The sequence below is a fragment of the Pithys albifrons genome, chromosome 3, assembly GCF_047495875.1.
Source record: "Pithys albifrons albifrons isolate INPA30051 chromosome 3, PitAlb_v1, whole genome shotgun sequence".
In the NCBI taxonomy this organism is placed as follows: domain Eukaryota; kingdom Metazoa; phylum Chordata; class Aves; order Passeriformes; family Thamnophilidae; genus Pithys; species Pithys albifrons.
Window position 1 is genome coordinate 566,991 of NC_092460.1, and position 20,881 is coordinate 587,871.

The 20,881-nt window shown below is 45.4% G+C and overlaps 1 protein-coding gene across 2 annotated transcripts in view; it reads right to left on the reverse strand.

The window, feature by feature from the left end:
* Positions 1–3,900: 3,900 nt before the first annotated feature.
* Positions 3,901–20,881, reverse strand: part of IFT122 (intraflagellar transport 122) — a 30,842-nt gene continuing 13,861 nt past the window's right edge. Inside the window, exons 16-29 of one of the 2 annotated variants that reach the window (XM_071550162.1) lie at positions 20,406–20,459; positions 17,984–18,145; positions 15,011–15,177; positions 13,957–14,128; positions 13,310–13,412; positions 11,728–11,868; positions 10,628–10,725; positions 9,689–9,789; positions 8,375–8,540; positions 7,299–7,410; positions 6,731–6,859; positions 5,854–5,933; positions 5,014–5,178; positions 3,901–4,324 (exon numbers count right to left, since the gene is read on the reverse strand). In XM_071550162.1, coding sequence (XP_071406263.1) covers positions 4,235–4,324; positions 5,014–5,178; positions 5,854–5,933; positions 6,731–6,859; positions 7,299–7,410; positions 8,375–8,540; positions 9,689–9,789; positions 10,628–10,725; positions 11,728–11,868; positions 13,310–13,412; positions 13,957–14,128; positions 15,011–15,177; positions 17,984–18,145; positions 20,406–20,459 — 1,740 coding nt within the window. In that variant the 3' untranslated portion in view covers positions 3,901–4,234. The remainder of the gene's footprint in view (positions 4,325–5,013; positions 5,179–5,853; positions 5,934–6,730; positions 6,860–7,298; positions 7,411–8,374; positions 8,541–9,688; positions 9,790–10,627; positions 10,726–11,727; positions 11,869–13,309; positions 13,413–13,956; positions 14,129–15,010; positions 15,178–17,983; positions 18,146–20,405; positions 20,460–20,881) is intronic. The other variant, XM_071550163.1, reaches the window with a different exon arrangement.

Here is a 20,881-nt window from a genome sequence, read left to right on the forward strand (position 1 = left end):
GGTTGTGGTTCGTGAGGTGCCTTTCGCTCTTACTCAGGGACGTCTTTTGTGCACAGGGGAATGGACTCTGAAGTGGAGCTCCCGCCACCTCTCAGCCTTCACTGTCACCCTGAGGAGAAGCAGCTACGCTCCCCTGACAGGGCACCTCTTATAAAGTGCCCTCAGGGTAAGCTCTGGGCACTGGTGTCAGCGCGATTAGGGTTTAGAGAATTATTAATCATAATCATCCAGGGGTAATTGGCTTTCCCAAGAAGGTGTTAAGGTGACACTTGTTTCTGGCCCACACTGTCATTGTTGGGGACCACGGCTCATAACCACATATAGAGAGGTAGCTGTGCACATCACCTTTCATTTGGGGGGGCTCAAACCAGTCAGCAGCTCCACTCACAATGCCTTGCTCATCTTTTCCATTCCCCAATTACAAGAGATACATGTGTGGTTCAAACCCCAGGACTGTGGGTTTGGGGGTTGCAGATGGTAGCTGGGCTGGACAGGTGTGGTGGGGTGTGGTCCCTCAGTGACAGAAGGGTGCCCCAGCCCCATTCTCACAAGGGAACTGTGGGTCCATGGCACCAGCCCATCCCCACTGGAGAACCCTCTGCACCATAACTGTTAGTCCCCGTGGGAGGCTGCAGAAGGCAATGTCACCAACCCTTCTTCCACTTGTTCCAGCCACCTCCCTTTCTGTTCAGGATTTGGCTGGGGAGGTTTGACCACCACAGTGAAACACTGGTACTACTGGCATGTTGTACCATTTCCTTTGTGCCTGGCCTTGTGTATGGTTTGAACTATGCCAACTGCATTGCTAACACCTAATAAGTAACCTAGTCCATCTGTCCTGGGCTGGAGTCATTCTGCACTGATGCTGAGAAGGCTGCTGGACTAGGGCACTGATGGGAGGTTCAGAGCTGAAGCCAATATCCAGCCTCATTTGCTGGTTGACAGACATGTTCTGTCTCCTCAACCTTTGCATAACCATCAGACTTCAGAGGAGAAGCTGTCCTTCCAGGCTGTCACCCCTGTCCTCCATGTCACTCTGCCTGCCCACCCAGTGAACTCAACTGTTCTTGAAATGTTCTTTATGCCAACAGCAGCTGAGTTACATACAGTCTCAATTTTTCAGAGGCAATGGGACAACACACACAGAGGTTGAGCGCAAGGAGCCAGCCACAAAGGAGCTCTCTTCTGGAGGCTCCTCAGAGTTCACAGCATTGTGCTAATCTTTCAGGGTCCAAAGCTATTTTCTCCATCTCTTCTCTTTTTTTTCCCAGCATTTCCCACCTTTCTCACAGCAGTCACTAACATTCCAGCTGGCAGGCAGGTACCAGCTGGTTCCTCTGCAAAGGCCAGGAAAGGTCTGTTTTCTCTGCTCCTTGGTATGTGATGGAGGCTGGAAGGGAGCTGAGCATCCATCTCTTGCTGTTCTGGCTGCAGGTGGGGCTGAGCTGAGTGTTCCTCACAGCCAGGAGCGGGTGAACATGAGGGTCTCATCCAGCACAGGAGAACGTGCCAGAGCTGCTGGAGCACAAGGGTGTGAGGTGGGCAGCTCACATCCTCTTGGCCTTAATAGAATTCCTCCAGTTCTGGCCTAGTTTTCACCAACATTCCCTGTGGTTTAGTTTAGCAAATAGTTGAACAGAAAAAAGCACAAAGTGCTGTACCTCCCTAAAGCAGAGACCAAGCTGGGAAACCTTCCCTCTAAGTGGAGAAGGTGGGGCAGAGCTGAAGTGCTGGCACCACGGACTGGGGCAGCCCTGGCTGGCTGCAGCACAACACAGTCCCAAAGACCTTCCTTCCCTTAACAAGAAACCACCACATCCTCAAACACTCTGCTCACCCTAAGTCCCTCTCACTTAACTTCTCACACTTGCGAAGGCCAGAGCAGTGCCACTCTATCTGCAAAGCAGCTGTTCACACTTGTACCTGGGCACACAAGGATTAAAGGTTTATTTCTCAATTCACCCTAAGCTGATGCAATAAGCTGCTGCTGAGGTAGCAGCTGCTGCGAGGAGCTCAGGGCTGGCGTGTGTCCCCACGGGGTGCAGCGGTGGCACCGGCAGGCAGCACTGAGGGAGAGGAACGGGGAAAACTGCTCTCAGCAGCTTCCAACAAAAGCACCTTGGTGGGACCTCTTGTAGCTGCAGGGACTCCTCAGCATGAAGTCAGCCAGGAAGCTCCATGGCACAGTGAACCCTGGACTAGAACACCTTGTCTCAAATGTATGAGATGTGCTGACTGCTTCTACACAGAAAAGCCCAATACATTTTTCAAAATTAGGCTTTATACAGAATTGTTATTTAAAAAAAAAAAAGTTTTCTTGCTTGATCTGTTTTGTGTCTGTGTCACAGCAAACCTTTCAGTTTATTTTTATAATTTTTTATTCTCACTGGCTCTGCAGAACCAGCTCAGTTCTAGAAGGAACCGAATTCCACCCTGGCTTGCATCTCAAACAGCATTGTTTATCCATGTCAGTAGCAAAGTCTTCATTGCAAACAGCGACAGAGCTGAGTCAGAAAGCAGATGAGCTGTAATTAGAACAGAATGTTTAAGTGGTAAATGAAGCAAACTTGGTCAGGAAGCACTGAAGGACTCAGAAACCCAACAGTGCCATTGCAGGGTCTCCCTTTGCAGAGGAACTTGAGCAGAGACATCCTGTTTCACGTGCAAGGTGCTGCTCCCGTGGGAGCTCCTGCCAGCACCCAACACCTCAGCCAGTCGCTGGAGATGGCACTGTGTCCTTTGCCACTGAGGGCAAAGGCAGGCTGGGACAGACAGGCTGCCATCACAGCAGAACTCATGGCAACACAGGCACAGTTCATACTGGTTTCAAGTCAAGAGACCCATTGCTTCCCAGCTCCAGCCCTGCCAGTCCCCTACATGAATCTTTCCACTGCCAAGAAATGACTGTGACCATCCTGAGGAGATTCCCTGGTCCAGGGAATGTTGGTGTGGCTGGTGTGGAGCTCACATCTCTCACAGCAGTGCAGGGTGCTGTGCTTTGGTGTCCACATCAATGCTAAGAGCACACTAGTGCTGTAGCTCGTGCCTGCACAGCACTGGGATTTCCTTTTTCCCTGCTCTGTCTCCCTCAGGAATACGCCAGAGCTGGGCAGGGAGCAGAGAGTGACAGAGCTGGGACAGCTGCTCAAAGGGCTGTCCCACGTCAGATGATGTGCTCCAAAATAAAAGCTCAGGGAAAGGAGGAAGAAGGGAGGATGTTGTGTTTGTGGTGTGTGCCTTCCCAAGTGATGGTTACTCATTCTGAGCCCTGCTCTCCAGGAAGCAGGGAATAAATTCCTTCTGCTTTGCTTTGCTTTACTTGCATGCAGAGCTCTGCTTCAGCCATTAAACTGTATTTATCTCAACCCAGGAGCTTCTTGTCTTTTGCTCTCCTATTTCCTGCCCAGCCCTGCAGGGAGAGTGAGCCAGCACAGGCGCTCAGGAGCTGCCCGACACTGGCCCCACGTCTCCTGCCTCTGCAAGAGGCTAGAGCAGAAGGGGCTCCTTGTCCTCCCTCCTGCACACATGGCTTGCCCTCAGCTCCCAGCTGACACAATGCTGGGGAGAGCCTGCTCAGCAGCACTGCCTCCCTCAGCACTCCCCTCCAAGGCAGCACCACGGCCAAGGGGCAGTGGGAGCTCAGAGATCTGCTCGGGTGTGCACAGCCTGACACCCTGCACTTTAACCAGCTGAATTCCACACAGACTGAACCATCTCCCAGTCCCAGGGTGGCTGTGAGGTGTCCCCAGTGCCAAGAGCAGTGGAACTCTTCAGATTGCATTTGAAGGGCTCTAAACACTAACCCTGTTCTTGCCTAAGGGAATGGAAAAAGAAATTCAAGATCAGAACTAGGAGCACTATAGCAAATTCTGAGACAAAGAGTAGTGAAAAATAGTTCCATTTATTTGAAGATGTGTCAGTAACAAGTGCGTATTAAAGGAGCAAATCAAGTCCTAACACAATCTGGAGTAAAACCAAATACTTAAAGGCTGAACTTGACCCTAGAAACATTCCTGTAAAATTCTGTGGCACTTCAGCTGCTTGCCTGGGAAATGCAAATCATATTCTCAAACAGCAGACATTTTAATTTACAAAAATAGTTACATGTCTTCAATTCTTACGTACAAAATGGAACAAGATGACTGAACTAAGCTGTGAGGAAAGCTCTGTGGATCTAAGAAGTGTTTGGCCAGGCCAACAGGGGAGACTTGTTGAGATAAAAGACTGGTTGCCTTCACTGGTTTGACTCATCTATTCTCCGTCGACAGAAGGGACAACAATTATGCTGCAGTATGAGGAGCTCATAGTCTTCTGTGTGAAACATCTGTTAATTAGGAACAGATTTAGGACAAGTTAGCCCGTGCCCTGCTCAAAGAAAATGCAAAATGAGCTCAAAGGCTGCTCTACAGCACAAGTATTCTGAAACCACCAGCACAGAGAATTGGTCCTCTTGGTTTCAATTGTCTCAGATGCTACAGCTGGAACAGAGCAGTGAGTGCCTCACAGACCTCTCTGCCAGTGCTGCTGAGGAGGGACAAACCTATTAAGTACTTTTGCAGAAGGGAGCATAGCAATTAAACGAAGCACACATGACTGAATTCCAGCATTTCAAAAGCCCATTCCTGAGCGGGGCAGGAGCAGGGCTGAAGCACAAGATAACTCAGTCACTGACTGATTTTCTGTGCTAGACCAGGCTCCAAGTCAGAGAGACAGAGCAAAAGGAAATAAATACAAATCAGCTTCTGCTGATCAGCCAAGGTTTGCTGGAGAGGCTCTGACTTGGTGTCAGGGCAACTTCTCAAATTCAGCTCCCGCCAAGTCTTGGAAGGCAACTGCTCCTCTGTGCATCACACGGCTCCGAGCTGGGGTTTCACTGCTCCTTCTCTACCTCACTGAGGAATTTGCTGAATACATTTTGGAGTACGAAGTGTCAATGATTAGCATTGTTTCAGCCACTGACTTCAGGATAGGGCTTTCTGTGATTGGTTTTTCATTTCCCCATGAGAACACTACCTGAAAGCAGGAGGGGCACGTGGTGATGGAGGCGCCGGGCAGCAGGGAGCGGTAGTACTGCCAGCGCAGGGGCTTTGGCCAGCGCTTGACCAGGACGTCCCTGCGGCTCATGGAGCGGAGCACAGCGCGGGTCACCACCACCGGCACGAACTCGGAGCCTCCCTGCTGCGGGAGGGAGGGGCACAGAGAACGGCTGTTACTGACTGCAAGGGCCTCTGAGCCTGCAGCAGGTGTTGTGAGAAGCAAAGAAAAATTCAGCACATGAAGCTAATGCAGAACCGGCCCGAGACTTGTCACACCAAACTCTCTGTCAGCTTTACCAACACCTTCAGCGACACCAGAATCTGGCCACGTGGTGCCACTGAGCTTCCATTGTCCCTTTAACCGATCCCTTTGCAATTCCTTGTAAATAACAGCAGTGCCCCCAATCTTTAGGAAACCCTCACAGTAAGGCCTGCTCTACAGGTGTGCTGCCTGTACCCTGTGGGACAGCCCTGTGGTACCAGTGCATGGGGAGAAAACAAAATTCCAGCAATTAACATCTTCGTCGTTTTGAGTGGGTTGTGTTTGTTTGGGTGGGTTTTTTGTGTGACATTGTTGGTCTGTTTGTTTCTTTTTGAGAGAGAAAGGTGTTGTTTGATTTTTTTAAGAGAGGACTTAACTGGTAAATCCCTTTCCCTCTCAAGTGCCATCCCCTTCCCAGTCTCCTGCTCTGCAGCCCTTTTGTCTTTGTACCACACGCACACCAGAAGAGCGGTGTGGACTGTAAAGTAAAATCTTCTATTAATTTCTGTTGGTAGCAGGAAAGAAACAACTGGAAGGTACAGGTAAGACTCTTACCTCAAAGCTCAGTTTTGCTGTAAAGGGATCATCATCCTCAATAATATCTGTACTGTCATCAAGCCTCAAACTCTGGGCATCTGGATGCATTTCTTAAGGAAAGACAAGAGTTCCTGTAAAACTGGCTGTGCTCACCATAGCCAGCACTCACCAGCATGAGAGCACCCCAGAAGGACCAGCACCCTGTGACAGTGCCCAGGTCATTACAAAAAATACCAAGAAGACCTTGTTGGGATTCCCAGTGACTGGGGAATTTCATAACTGCAGTTGCTGTAGAGCAGCAGGACCAACCACAGCCAGGCATGACATCAGCTCTGCCTTCCTTTCTGACAGAGCAAAGGAAGCAATCTATTGAAAGGACATTTCTGAGCAGCTTTAGTCAGAGTTTGTGTGTTCTTGTGCATCATTCTGCACCTCATATTCTATGGCTCCCACAGCAACTGGGAGTTCTGGATGCCACAGCATTCCACACCAGGTCCCAGTAGGAATGGCTGTGAGGGATGGTCATGCTGCTTCCCTCTGCTGAGAGAAGGCCACCTCCAAAGGAAGCTGTTATTGGAAGCAACACACTCTAGATTGCCCCCATTCTTTACAGAAAGCAATTCACACAGAATAGGTAAAGCATAGCATTTCACTGTCAAAAATAAACATTTCACATGATTAGAAACTGTCCTGATGAAAAAGCTTCATGACAGTATTAGTTTTAGTTAAGCCATACTTTGGTTGTTATACTAATGTGACAAGGAAACACAATGCAATTGTACTCACATCAGTCACATGACAAAAAAGAAAGCTTTAAACCTAAGGGAAAAAAAATCAAAATTGTTTAGTTTTTCCCCATACAAGCACTGGAAACCAATTCTAAACAAAAGGATACGGTCACTCATCGTCTCTTGCCATTTATTCTCTCTTTTACTCACTCTTGGAGCTTCAAGATCAATGAGAGCTACAGCTTCTTCATCTGTGATGCCATCCTCCAAATAGAACTCAACCAGATGCAGCACCTCTAAAGGGTGGGAAAGGCAGGAAGTTTGACCTGCAGGAACTCAGGAAATGCCTCACAGCAGATACTGTGCCCCTTAGCAAGGAACAGCCTCTGGTTTCCATGACTGTGGTGTTCTGCCCACCTGCTCTCATGAAACAAGTTAATAAATAAAATATAATTACAGCAAACCAGCTCCCCTGACCTTCTGAAAGGGCTGTGTCCGTGCTCACAGGACACTCGATGCCTTCAGTGCCTGGCAATAGGGCAGTGCTGTGCTGTGCTGTACCTGCAGTGAGATCCAACTGCCCCGGGACAAGAGGCAGCCACTTGGTCGAATTTAACAACAGTAAAGGGAGCATTTCTCTGGCCAAATAACATTGCAGAGAGAAGACATTAAGCACTAACTCTGTTAACATTTATGTACTTGCAAAGCCCGAGCAAACGGGCCGTCCCAACGCACCATAGGAGGAGGCAGAGAAGACGAAAGGCTGCCTGCAGTTAATGCAGACGTTCCCCAGGTTATTCAGCAAAGGGTTGTTGGTGGAGCACCTGTAGCACAGGGGCACGAGCTCCTGCAAAGACACATTGAGAGCACAGTAATCACAGACTGGCACACCCTCAGCTCTTTGTTTTCAGTCACATATGGGCTCCTTTGGCTGACACCACTGATACAACTCCAGCGCCACTCTGGAGAAGCACTGCTGTGAAATCAGATCCTTCCACATCTGAAAATGCTTTCCCTTTTTAGCTAACCAGCAAGTTTTCACATTAAGAATAGCTGTCTTCACCATTCTAACAATTAAATTTTCACCTTGCCTTTGCAGTAACAGAAGCAGAATACAGCATCAAATAGGAGTGACAAAAGAAGTCCAAGAGAAGGTTACTAAAGCAAAGTTTTCTGCTCTAAGGTTTGGTCAAATTTAGGTTCTCCAATCAATTTATCTCTCTTCAAGAGCACAGTTATTTTTGGCAGTTCTTAAGTGTGTTCCTATTATTTCAGGAGGCCAGGTGCATGTTCAGTGGCACAATGCAATTTATTTTTAGTGAGTACTCCCTGAAACATGGCTTTATAGGACACTGCAGAGAGCCAGACTATAGTTAAAGAAGAAAAGGTGTTAAAATAAGACTTAAGGAAGGAAGGTCATTGAAGGGTTGAGGGGAGGAGGGAAGGAGTATTAGGAGTGGGACAAATGAAAGTGACCTCCAGCTGGAGAGAGAGACAAAGACTGTGGAGCAATAGCGTGTGAATCACGGAGAAAAGGGCCTGAAAGAATTAACAGAGAGGAAGGTGGATGGAAGGGAGGAGAGGGAGGATGGAAGCTGCCCACAAAGCAAGGGCTGATTTTAATTTGTTCTCAGGAGCAGAAAGAAGTCTGACCTGAAGAATAACAATAAAAGGACTGTGTTTCCAGCAGACATGCAATTATATGACAGAGCCATGCATAATATCTTGCAGATTTTTTTGCACACACAGCAACTCAGATTCTTGGATTAGGCCATGTATTAACGACTAACATGAAACACATTACAACTTACTTCACTGTCATGGAATGGCTTGGATCGGATTGTCAGGCTGCCCAGCTCAATGGATTTCTGGAACCTGGCTGGGATCTGCAGCCCCTGCAGCTTGTCATAGGCATGACGAGCCAGTTTATACGCACCAAGCGCCTCACTCTGCTTTGCCAGGGCAAATAATGTATTGCTGTAAGTTAATTAAGGAATAAAAATACATACAGCATTTAGAAAAAAATGCAATACTCTGATCAGAGAAGTTGTGCAATGAAGCATATCCAACACCAGGACTTCAAACAGATCTATTTACAGAACTTCATTTACAAACACGTGTGAAAGGACTATCAAAACGCCTGTGGGCAATTATTAGCAAGGTAAGGAACTGAACCTACACACACACTGCTGTGGTTAAATATTCTGACTCCATCTGCAACTTAGTAATTCTGTGGTGCATAAACTTTCCCCAAGCCAAAAAAAGACCCAAAATCTTTTACACCACCAGTAACCCACTGATACCAAGTAAATACAGCTGATGTGATTGGAAATAGTGTGCTCCATGTCACTGACCAGGGGCTGTCCTTTCCTTTCACCAGTGTGAACCAGTAACTGCTGTTTAGAGCTATTGATCACAAACCTTATTATCCAAGACTTTATGGAAGATTATCAATTTGTAAGGGAAGAAGTTATGAAAAGGAAAAGCTAACATCTCATCCAAAGCCAGAAACAAAGTGAAACCAAGATCAGGCCTCCTCCTGTGGCATCCATTGACCTTCTGGTTATCTCTTGCAGAAAGGTGCAATTCACAGGGCTCACACAGCCTGTTATGAGGCAGTCTCCAGAGACTCACTATGCACTAACAAAGCTGTGCAGATTTTGGCCTGACAGACACCACATGGACATTCCAGACCCATACCAAGCAAAAGCTCCTGGGTTTCCCCTCCTCCTGCTTCAGTTCAGTGTCTCTGCAACAACACTGTCAAGATTCAGAGCCAACATCTTGTTGCAGTGACTGCTGTCCTAGAACCTGCTCCTCTGGCACAGGTGACACATCAGACTGGGCAGGTGGTTAGAGCTATATGTTAATTGATGTGCACAGCTTTCCAAAACTATTAAACAAACAAACAAAAAAACAGTAACAAAAAGCTATTGCAGCTCAGCACACAATGGTTTGAAGATGCTGTTTATTCCTTAGGGACAAAAGTCAGTTCCTATTAATGACAACCAACAGCTGACACTGAAGATTCCCTCTAGGAGATCCCTGCCTTGGACCAAAAGCAGTTTTCCTTTCATGTATCTCACACAATAATTTCTAGATTTTGTACTGTATCAGAAGGATACACTTTTGAGATCCCCAAAGGAGTCTCCTTTGTTAAGCTGTGAAGCAGAAACCTGGAAATATTGAAGAGGGTTTCAGGCAAGTGGAAGCTGAAAGGTTCCTCCTGTGGTATGAGAAACACAGATACACATTTCTAAGCTGGAGACCCAACAACTCACATCACTAAGCATCACAGCAATCTCCAGTACTGCATTTCTTTCATGCTGTTGCAAAAAGAGGTGTTGACAGAATATAGCAAGTGGATTTTGCATGTCTGACACCAGAGCTCATGCCTGATACACGCAGAAGATCTGTGCAGATGAAGCAGAACCTTTTACAGGTTATTTAAAAATGAGGCTGCACAGCCACAGCACAGTCTCCAGTGCTGGGAGGTCTGAAGTAGTTTGACAGCAGAGAGTCTTCTTCTGGGCAAGGTACAGAGAAAAGGTTCCCCAATGTTTTACAACAGATGTTTTTACCAACAGTGATGGCAACATGACTGTAATTGCTGGAATTAGCAGGAACTCCTCACTGGTGACTGCATTACTGACACATGTACCCTGTGGGGATCCCTTCCTCTGTTCAACCTTGTTTCCCCATGGCTATGGGAAAAGCTGACCCTGGCCTGTGCAGTAGCAGGGGCTCAGGTCACTGTGGGACCAAACTAACACCACCAGCAAAAAGGGCTGGGGGCAGGAGGTCAGCCATGGGCACAGCCACTGCCCAGACAGGCACAGCCCCACTCCAACTGCACTGCAGCTTGAGGGACTGAGGCAACAGAACACACAGCTGAAGGCTGTATGATGAAAATTAATTAAATAAATAAAGTTACTATACAGTGTTACTGATCTACACTCAATATTTAATTGCAAGAGTCACTAATTATTCCTAGTTATTTCTTGACTCCCCAAGGAAAAAAGCTCAGGAAGCAAAAAACCACAATTCTAAAGTGAGTATCTTACAGTGTATCTTTGAATGAAGTGATAGACATGGTAAACTTCTGCCAAATGCTGGAAGTGATGAAACTTCTGCAACATTTCAGTCGTCTGTTGTTTATTGTCTGCGGGAGGCAAAGGAATTGGAGTCAGTCTCCAAGAGGAGTCTATGGGACTCAGCTGGAAGATGGCAATCTTCTATGATTTTAGCAGCAGCACTTCCAGGGGAGGTATGTACAAGGTCAAGTGTGTCCCACCTACAAACATGCAAACCACACGTGGCAAAGACTTGCTATTTTTCTGAGCAAACTTCTGGTCTAAAAGAAGCACGGCAGAACACAGAATAGCTGATGCAATGGTTTGACACAGCCAGAGGCTATAGCTGAGCTGCAGATAAAAAGCAGCAGGTTTGCATCCCTGGAAATCTCCAGAACTCCAGAGTTTACAAATAAAATTAGTTTTGAAACACTTGTTTCACAAGTATCAACTACACTATTAAGCTGTTCGGAAAAACTTGCATCTCAAACACCTGAGGGGTGACAGATCAGCTGAACTAAAACCAAAGGTACTTAGAGCACCATGCAGAAGGTAGTACTTCCAAACTTTTGTATTCACTACATCTGAAGTACACCTATTAACTGCTGGCTCCACCTCTTTCCCAGTGAAATACATTCAGGAGACAAGATGACAGGTAGCAAACCATCAGTTTTAACTACTGGCACAAATAATTTGTTAAGTACCTATGTTGGAATATCAGACCCATCTTACCCTCCGACAAAATCTTTATTTACTGGCACATTAACCCTCTAGTCACCCTCCAGGCAATGGGTGTGGTGGGGAGGTGCAGGAGGATACCTGGTCCCAGGAGGCATGTTTTGATCTCAGACAGATTTCAGAAGGAGCCTTATGCCTGCTTATGTTTCTGGTTTGTTTATTTGTTTTAAATCAGCACATGGCAAAACCAGGGGACTACAAAAATAGTACAAGCCCTAGTTATGCACAGCATTAACAAACCCAAACCAAATCACCCCGCAGTGAAGCAGCAGCAGCAGCAATGCTGTCACAGTGCAGGAGCTGTCTGTGTGCAGGAGAAGGTGGCAAACACGAACTTCCTTTCAGTGCCTTACCTTGGGCTATGTCTAAGCACTGCATGGAAAGCATCCAATAATAATAGGCTGCATCATTAAATCTGCTTTCAACCACGGCGTTGTGTGTGAGCTGCTCCAGCACCCTCACAGCCTCCCTCTGCCTGCCAGCCTTGTGAAACGCTGCAGAGCCAAAACAAAGGCGGGTTTACAGCGCGATTATATCAATTAACAGAAATTAATGGTTTTGAATTGAGAGCACTCTATTCAGCCCATATCAAATAGTCTATCCAGGGCACGATAAAAGGGATTATAAACTGGTATTTTCCTCCTTGAAAGCAGCAACACTAATGGAACATGAGAAGCATCTGTAGGTATTTTGTGGCTTTTGCAATGTCTCAGCAGCTCTTGAGCTCAAAGATTGTGTATGATGCTGGTTGTTGGGGTATTTTTAAATGGAAAAGAGGGAAAATGCTGTGATGATGTCTGTACAAACAACAGTGACCTCCAAACATTGAAATCACAACTTCACTCAAAATTACAATACATTAATGTTCAAAGTTAGTGCTCTGGTTTGTAACGCTGAATACTTTGAAAGAGTACAGCTTAGACTGTACCCTTCTGTCATGTTCCAACAGCATCTCTCTATCTGATGCACACAATAACATCCTGAATTCTCACTTGGCAAACATGCATTTGGCAAACAGTCTTCACATAAAGAAAGGGGGCTGGGGGGAACCAACCCTCCAAACACCTGATCCCACAGCACAGCTGCCCCTGAGTGCAGCCAGCTCAGCTCCAACCAGACCTCACAGCCACATGAGGATCTGCGGCTGCCCCAGCTCTGGGCACCTCACTCGCTGAGCCTTGTGGAGCCAACTGGGAGTGTAACCTGTGTGTAGAGAGTGCAAACTACCACACTGCCCTAAACCAGGTGCTCAAAGGGCTGGTGCCAAGACACACAAACTAGTTTTGTGTGGAGATGGATCAGGCCTGGCTTGTTGCCTACCTGGGTTATTAAAAGCCAGCGCAGTTTCACATCCGAGCTGGCTGGGAAACAGCAGGGGCACCTGTCACATGGAGCTGCACCTGAGCATAGGGACTGCATGCCCTGCTGCCTCCACACTGGCCTCCCTGCAGCAGCCCCCTGCCTCTGGAACAGGTCATGGACTGAATGCTGAACAGCATGGGCTGAGAAAGATGGAAAGTTGACTGTTCTGTTTGAAGGTAATTTCAAAAGCCTAACAAAACCCATTAAAACCTTAAAGAAACAGGAAAAATTACATTTTCCATGCAGATTTATAAAGATGGCTGATATATTTTGAATTCTAGTGGGGCAAAAATGTTAATAAGACAGTTCAGATTACATGCCAAATACTGTTGCTACATGCCACACTCAGATATAGAAGAAGATAGAAAACCTGGACCTGTACTTAGATGCCATTATTTTTGATAGATCCATCACATTTTTCTATAAAATCAGGGAAACTTTCAGTTACTTTAAGGTCAGTATGAAAACATGGATTATATTTCATTTTGAATCCCACTGATAAGAAACTCTCCAGGGAAGAGTCAGCATATTCTGTACTGGAGAAGTATGGAATAAATGTGGAGTGATTCTCACCTTTTTGGGCTTCTTCAAATCGATCATTCTCTGCCAGCCACTGAGCATAAGGGACATAGACATCATCTTTGAATTCAGGATGCTTTTCACCCAGAGCAAATGCCTGAGGTAAATAAAAAATTCATTCTTAGAGTATTGCACGGTTTAAACAGTTAAAGGGTTTAGAATATTCCACGGGATGAATCCTTCACCTCTAAGCAAATTCACAATAAAATACACACATAGAATAGAGAGTATAATCCATGCTTTCTCCAGTATGAAACTAATGTGTTTTAAAATAAAAAGCAATCAACAACAAAAGACAAGGCATAATAACAGACTGGCAATTGAAACAGGGAGACTTGAAAGTGATTATCTGGGAAATTTAGTAGATTTCACAGCAAGAGACAAAAAATATTTTCATTTTTACTAAATGCATCTTCTAAAGGAATTGAAGTACCACCATAAATGCAGTTTAGATTCACTTACAGAAAACCACACCACCACCAAACACATGCAGGATACACAATTACCTGAAATATTCTGAATCCTACAGAGGCCTCCCCTCAGTGCAGTGCTGGGGGAGCCAGACATTTGTCTCTTTTTTGTTGCTACCACAGAAAGTAAGAAGCAGAGGTTTCCAACACAGAAATCAAGGGCACACTCACTTCTTCCCAGCGATGAGTCTCCACGTGGAGCTGGACCAAAGCTTTCAGGTCACCAACCTTCATGTAGGTTTCTGCAGCATAGCCAGGGTTATCAAGCTGCTTAAAATAGAAGGCACACTTGTCCAGAGGTTCCCGCTCGGCTTTATCCAGTTTGCGAGCGATTTCAATCAGCCTGCACCCAGCAGCAAAAACAGGCCACGTCAGATTCTGCCTTGGTGCTCTGCCTTTCAATTACTGTCACAGCTTCACCTTTAATCACTTAACATTTAATGAACAGTGTGACAGTAGTACCATGCAACACCATTTGAACAGTTTCAGTAAACATTCCAAAGGCCTTTTCGTCCTTTTACAAACTCAAACCCCTTCCTTCTCTTTACTCACACGTGCAATTCCACACCTCAGACTGTGCAGAGCCACACAGATGGAAGGAGTGAGCGTATCCTACATGACTGACATGGGACACACTTCCCCAACCCTGATCTGAACAAGAGACTCCCAAATAAACATCATTCCCTGTGCCACACAGCAAAATAGAGGCAAGGGGCCTTGCTGAGGGGCTTGACCAAGATCTTATGGCAGCTCAGCAGATGACCCAAAGTGTTGTCTGCTGCAAATCGAGGAGAAATGACCAGTAACAGGAGTAATCTCAGAATTTCTGGGGACTGTGCACTCCAGGTGACTTCTCTACCCACTGGATGACTATCCTGAACAGCAGAGAAGAGCAGCAATGGGCTATCAGGCACAATCACTGCTGTGATGATCACTCTGAAGCCTGAGGCATGTCTATTTTAGACAGTCTCATACTGCAGATGAACCCATACATACCCCTCACTGCTGTAATGCATTTGTTTTTGTAACTTATTTATAGCCCTACCCTCTAAACATATGCAACTTAAAAAGCATTTTTAATTGTAGATGTGCTTTGAATACTCAATTTGATATAGCCAAAGGCAGATACCAAACATATTTTGTCTTATTTTAAAATTATGCAGAATCCATAGTAAGTCACTCAAGTGTTTATCATACACTATGTCTGAGGTGAGACAAAACCTACATGTCCACCCAGCCGTGGTGGCCGCTGAGCTCGATGGCCTTCATGTGCTCGCCGGCCGACAGGTACATCTCCACTGCTGCCTTCGGGTCATTGATGTTCCTGGCCCAGTCTGCTTGTTTTTTTATCAGCATCTTGGTGTCTTTGGGGTCTCCAGATCCCAAAAAATCCTGGAACAAGAGTCTGCATTACCTTCTGGTCACAAACATTGTTAGAGTCAAAACTAAAATACATGAAGGCTTTTGCAATGAATCCCATGATGCCTCCTAAGGACAGAAGTACTGCACAGACAGCAACATGGACTGAGCCAGCCTTCAGCAGCTCATCATTAGGGCCCATGTCTGGGAGCAAACAATGGCAAGTCTCCCATTTAGATGGTTTTCAATTTCAAAAAAAAAAGCAGGAGATTCTGAGCAGGCCCAGAGGCCAATGCAGGTGCCTCAGACACAACTCCTGTGAACTCACTCTGTGCTGAGCCTGGGTAAGTGGATATGAGTTATGATTTCTGCATGGTTGTCAGGAACAGGCCTTCCCAAAACAACACAGTCCTACTCTAAAGACACTAATAGATCAATTCTGAGTTTCAGATTTTCTGTTGCAACCCAAGCAGGTACAGTTTCATTCTCAAAGATGACTCAGCCCCAGCCCATGCTCAGTGAACAACAGCACAAGCATGTAATCACACAATGGCATCAGGATGCCCCACCACAAATTAATCAAAGCCTGAAATACTGTTTTCTGCAAAGACACTTGATAATTACATTTCAGTATATCAAAGAAGTTGTTTTGTAAGGCCAGAGTGACAGCTGCTCAAGAGAGAGAGTGCTCTGAAACACTGGTTGGCCTTGTGGAAGGAATGCAAACACCAAGCCTGGACACTACGATGACAACCATTTGGAGAATATTTCTAATAGTTAGTTCAGCTTCTTCTGCCAGTACTGAAGCCCTGGCACAATATGGTTTATATCCATTGACATCGTGTGTCAGGATAAAAAAAAATACAAACTCTTCAACGCCAGAAATCAATTAAGGGGAATTTTGACTGTTAACAGAACAGGCTAATGCCCATTAAACAGCTTCTGTCAAATGAAAAAATCAGAACATAGAAAAAATGACAGGTAAGAAAAGACTCAAAAATTATCTTATCCTCTGGCTTTCTGGCAAATTTTGATCAAGGTTTAAAAGAAACCAAACCAAAGGCAACAAATGGGCAAAAACCCCTGCAAGGAGCACTCACATCTGCTCCAGCACCACAATTCAGCAGCTCCCTGATGCAGCCAGGGGACAGGCTCAGAACTGCACTCCAGCTGTGCCAGCTCTAACTGAGCTGCAGGGTTACTCCTTCAGCACAGCTCTGCTTCAGGGAAAGCTGCAGAGGTATCCTCATGGCCTCTGAGTAAGGAACACTGAAGCGAAGAGACAAGTCAAACAACCTCCTTGGCATGGCTTGTTTTCCATCTTAGGTCACCAAAGTAACTCCCAAATCAAAAGCTCAGCTTCTCACAGTATAAAGAGTTTTTTGTGAGTTATCAGTAACTGATTATCTGGTGCTGTGATAATAAGCCTGTGACCAGACACCACAGGACTCCCAATCTCTGCCTCCAGTCTGGATCCTCCACCCAGACCTCTTCAAAGTCAAGCACAAGAAACCAAGTTTTATGAGTCCCTTTGCATTTTTCTGGCAACATCAGACTAAACACCACCACAAAAACATCCCCCTCCCCCATATGTCTTTCCTTGGATAAATAACTGACAAACAAGGGGATTTTAACATGTTTTTCCATGTCCTGTGCACTTGCTGCACAAGAGGAGGCCTTCATGTGCTGTGAAGCTCCTCGAATTTCTTTACATGGAGTCACTCTGCAGGACAGGAGACCTCTTGGTCTCTGCTGGTTAAATATAGACATGAGTACAGCCAAGAATTAAAAGATTCTTACAGAGACTTATGGGAACATTTTTCTTTATGAATTACATTTATGTTCAAGAGGAGCCAAAACACTGAAACTAACAAAGACTCATCTGCCAAAAATAGCGGAAGCCAGGCTTACATCAGCAAAGCCCACAAGTGTTTCTGCTGAGCTCTGGGAAGAAAAAGCTCTCTCTGCAGCATGGTTTGGGGAATCTCTGCTAAAACAGTTTCCATGCATGTCATGGTGAATTCTTTGTCCTGCACTGGGCAGAATAAGGCTCTGATGAGTGATGAATGAGACTAAACAATCCATACATTCTCGGGGATTTTGATAAGAAAACACCATAGAAGACTTAAAAGCCAAATATTGCTTCTTATCACCTTATAAAAACATCACCTTTTAGAACAAGATTCAACTTATTTCTATGTGGAAACAGAGTTTAAAATATAAAAAGCCAAGACATTGAAACTTTGGCATAAAACTGTGTCGCAAACAAAAATATTCTAGGTTTCTATGTTATACACTTAAAAAATGCATTCGTATATAAGTGACTTACTCTGACAGAAAAATATTTTTATTATAATATGGAAGTGAACTACACACATGGTGCACTCCCCTCCACTTTGCATGGGTACTACCTTATCATCTTTGAAGGACAAACAAATCAAAAGGGACTCGAGAAAGATAATGGGGAAGAAAGAATCATAAACCCAAAGTTCTTAGTTTACTATGGATAATACTATGTAACCACCATGAAAGAGTCACCATTGGTGGTGTCCAACAAGAAAATCCACTAAAAAGCCCTGGATTTCCATGGCCACATTTGACTCCACAGAACACTCTCTGCTGCACCGGTAGCAGCCTCTGAAGGAAAATGCCACCATTACACCCAGGCCAGGGACGTTTCTGCCCTTATAAGCCAAACGAACTCCAACCAAGTAACTGAGAAAACAAGGTTGAAATTCAAAGCCCACATTTCATCTGATCCTTTTGTAGGATCACACTTTGAAACCAGTTACAGGTACATGAGTATTTTTGCAGGTCACATTCGGGTGCCACGTCCCACCTTCGCGTGGTCAAACATGCGCAGGTCAGAGAACATCTCCAGGGCCAGGTTCTCATGGCCACTCCTCTTGTACAGCTTCGCTGCCTCGTGGAATTTTCCCTGGTAGGCATAAACATCTGCCAGGAACAGGTCCTTGTCGTTTTCTCCACGTTTCTTCCGCTCCTGGAGAAACAGAAAATTTGAAGAGAGATGTATAAACTATTCTAGATGACCAGAACCTGAGCGAGAAATAGCCACTGAGGAATTAAATTTTCAAGCTTAGATTTTAACTATTAATAATTAAAAACCTGTGACGGGATATCATAATTATGCCCCTCCTACATTTCTGGTGACTTTATAATTAAAGGATTAAATCCCTTCTTAATTAAAATTAGGAAGATCAAAATTAAATGTCACCATACAAACTAAAGTGATGAAAAATCAGTTCTCTTGATTTCACACAGGAAAATGAACACATGCTATCATTATGCCAGGCTATTTTAAAAAAGACATCTGATGGGCTCCTCATTTTCTCCTGTATGAACTCACTAGCATATAATTTGGCTAAATTAACAATATGTGTGGGTGGGATGACAAACAGGAAGATAATTGTCAGCAATAAGCAGATTCAGAGAGTACGTTAACCTGCCTCAACACAAACCAGTGTCACTTCCACTGTCCCCACACCAAGAGCTCACGGATTCAGGCTGGCAGCAGTTGCTCCAGGAGCACCTGCACATGCTCTCCTGCTCATCAGAACTGCCCACTCCAGCTGCCTGGGAAGGGGCCACGGGGGCAGAGTGTGTGCAGTGCCACGGAGAACACCCCTGTGTGGGCAGTGCCACCCAGAACTCCTCACATGAGTCAGAGCACAGCAGGGCCCTGACTGCGAGGGACCTGTGACACAGACTGTCACGTGTGTGTGTGTGTGTGTGTCTGTGTGTGTGTGTGTGTGTGTCTGTGTGTGTGTGTGTTTTAATGTGCTGTATCTGGATCTTGGACACACATCACTCCCTGCTTGAGATAAATTGCTGCTGTTAGCCCACATCAGGGGCTGAATTTAAAGAAAACTGCACGCAGGGGCAAAAGCATTCCATGAGAATCCAAACTCAATCCTCTGCTGCCAAAGGGGGCTCAGCCACCCCTCCACCTTGTCACACTTACTGACTGGGCTGACACTGGGCTGGTGTTGAAATTTCCCTTCAAAAACCTGGTTCAATAAATATTCAGAGGACTTGTTAGACCATGTTTTGAAGACTCCCCAGAACCTTGCCAGATAGAGGTGGCAGCTATGTTTCCTGTTGTCATCAATTAGAAAGGAAAGTGTCATTACTGAGAGAAAGCCATCACATTAATGGAACATCTGTGCTTAGTTACACGCCTACAAGTCCTAAAAGGAAGAGGATCCTCCATGGGTGAGGCTGAGCAGGGATGCAGAATTCACTGCAGAAGGAGCATTTTCAAGAAGTCTGAAAGTAAGTTTATGCCAATCTACACAGGGAATCTTTCTCATTAAACAGAATGTGACATGACAAAGCCAGAATATCCTCAACAGATGCAGATCTGGAGAAGCATATGTGGAAAACAAAGGTTAGTACTGGTGAGAGAACACTCTCATCTACCTATCTACCCTTGAGGAAAAAACCAAAAACCCAAACAGAAGAAGGGCCTCCTAATGCAGAGCTTTGTCCTGTGTTAGAGAAAAGTTCACTGCAACCAGCTGGCATTTTGACAGCAGCAGGACAGCTCTGCAGACATGAAGACAAGGAGTGTATCCCTTTCAGAGAAGGTGTAAATCTAATCAGCACAAGAGGAATTCCCTTTATGCCATCTCCATGCAGATCTTTAAGCATTATCAAACCAACTCTGCAGAAAGACCAGGGTGACCCAAGTCTTTCCAAGTGCTCATGACAGACAGTTACTGCTGGGTGAAATTCTACCAAGAAGTGTGAAAAGAATAGGGAGAAGTGATTACAACACAGCATGGAAATATGGAATCCCAAATTCTACTTCCAGTTGTCACAGACTTGTCATGAGACCCTGAGTTTGTCATTTCATTTCTCTGGGCCTGGTTCTGTCTCTGCATGGAGGAGATAGTGTAATTACCTACCTCCGGGGGGCAGGGAAAGGCTTAATGAACTCATGTTTATGAAGGATTCTGTGCTCAGCTCTGTCAGCACAGTGGTATTTTACCAAATATTAATGGAATATTGAATGTTTTTCCTGTTTTCCTGAAGATAGATTCAGAAGTCCTCATCCCACACTCACATTCCATGAATGTGACTGGAACCTGAGTCACCTCCACTAACCAGGATTTTTCACTCCAAACACATCTCCAACAGTCAGAAGCACTATCCAAACAAAAGTCCTCCAAAACAGAAAGTACTGATTTTGGCACAGCTGTAAGTGCAAGACAATAACACTGTCTTGAACACTCTCTCACCTCTATGCTGCTGATCAGTTCTAAATATCGAAGGTCTCGTACCCTGGTAAATGCCTATTGAAAACAACAGAAGAAAAAACAATTAAAGACATTAACCTGAAAAAAAAAAGAAAAATCCAAATATTGTTATGCATAAATCAAGCTGTCTCCGTGCATGCAGGACAGACAGAACTCTGCTGGGTTTGGGTTTTGCAGTCCCAGCCTGAAGGGCTGACTACCACTGTGTCCCAAAGCATTACAGTAACCGAGACAGGGCACAACAAACAGCTCAGCACCGACCAGGAGCAGGACCAGGAGCTGTGCATGTCAGTCCCTCAAGAAATACCAAGTGCCAATTAAAATATTACATCCTTTTATTCTGGCTCTTTTATAGCTTCTCTATTTTGATGCAAGGTGTGATACAGCCAAGGGAATTTCAGGCAAGTACTCCAAGGAAGGACACATAACTGACCATATTGCCAAAGCCTGCTGCACAT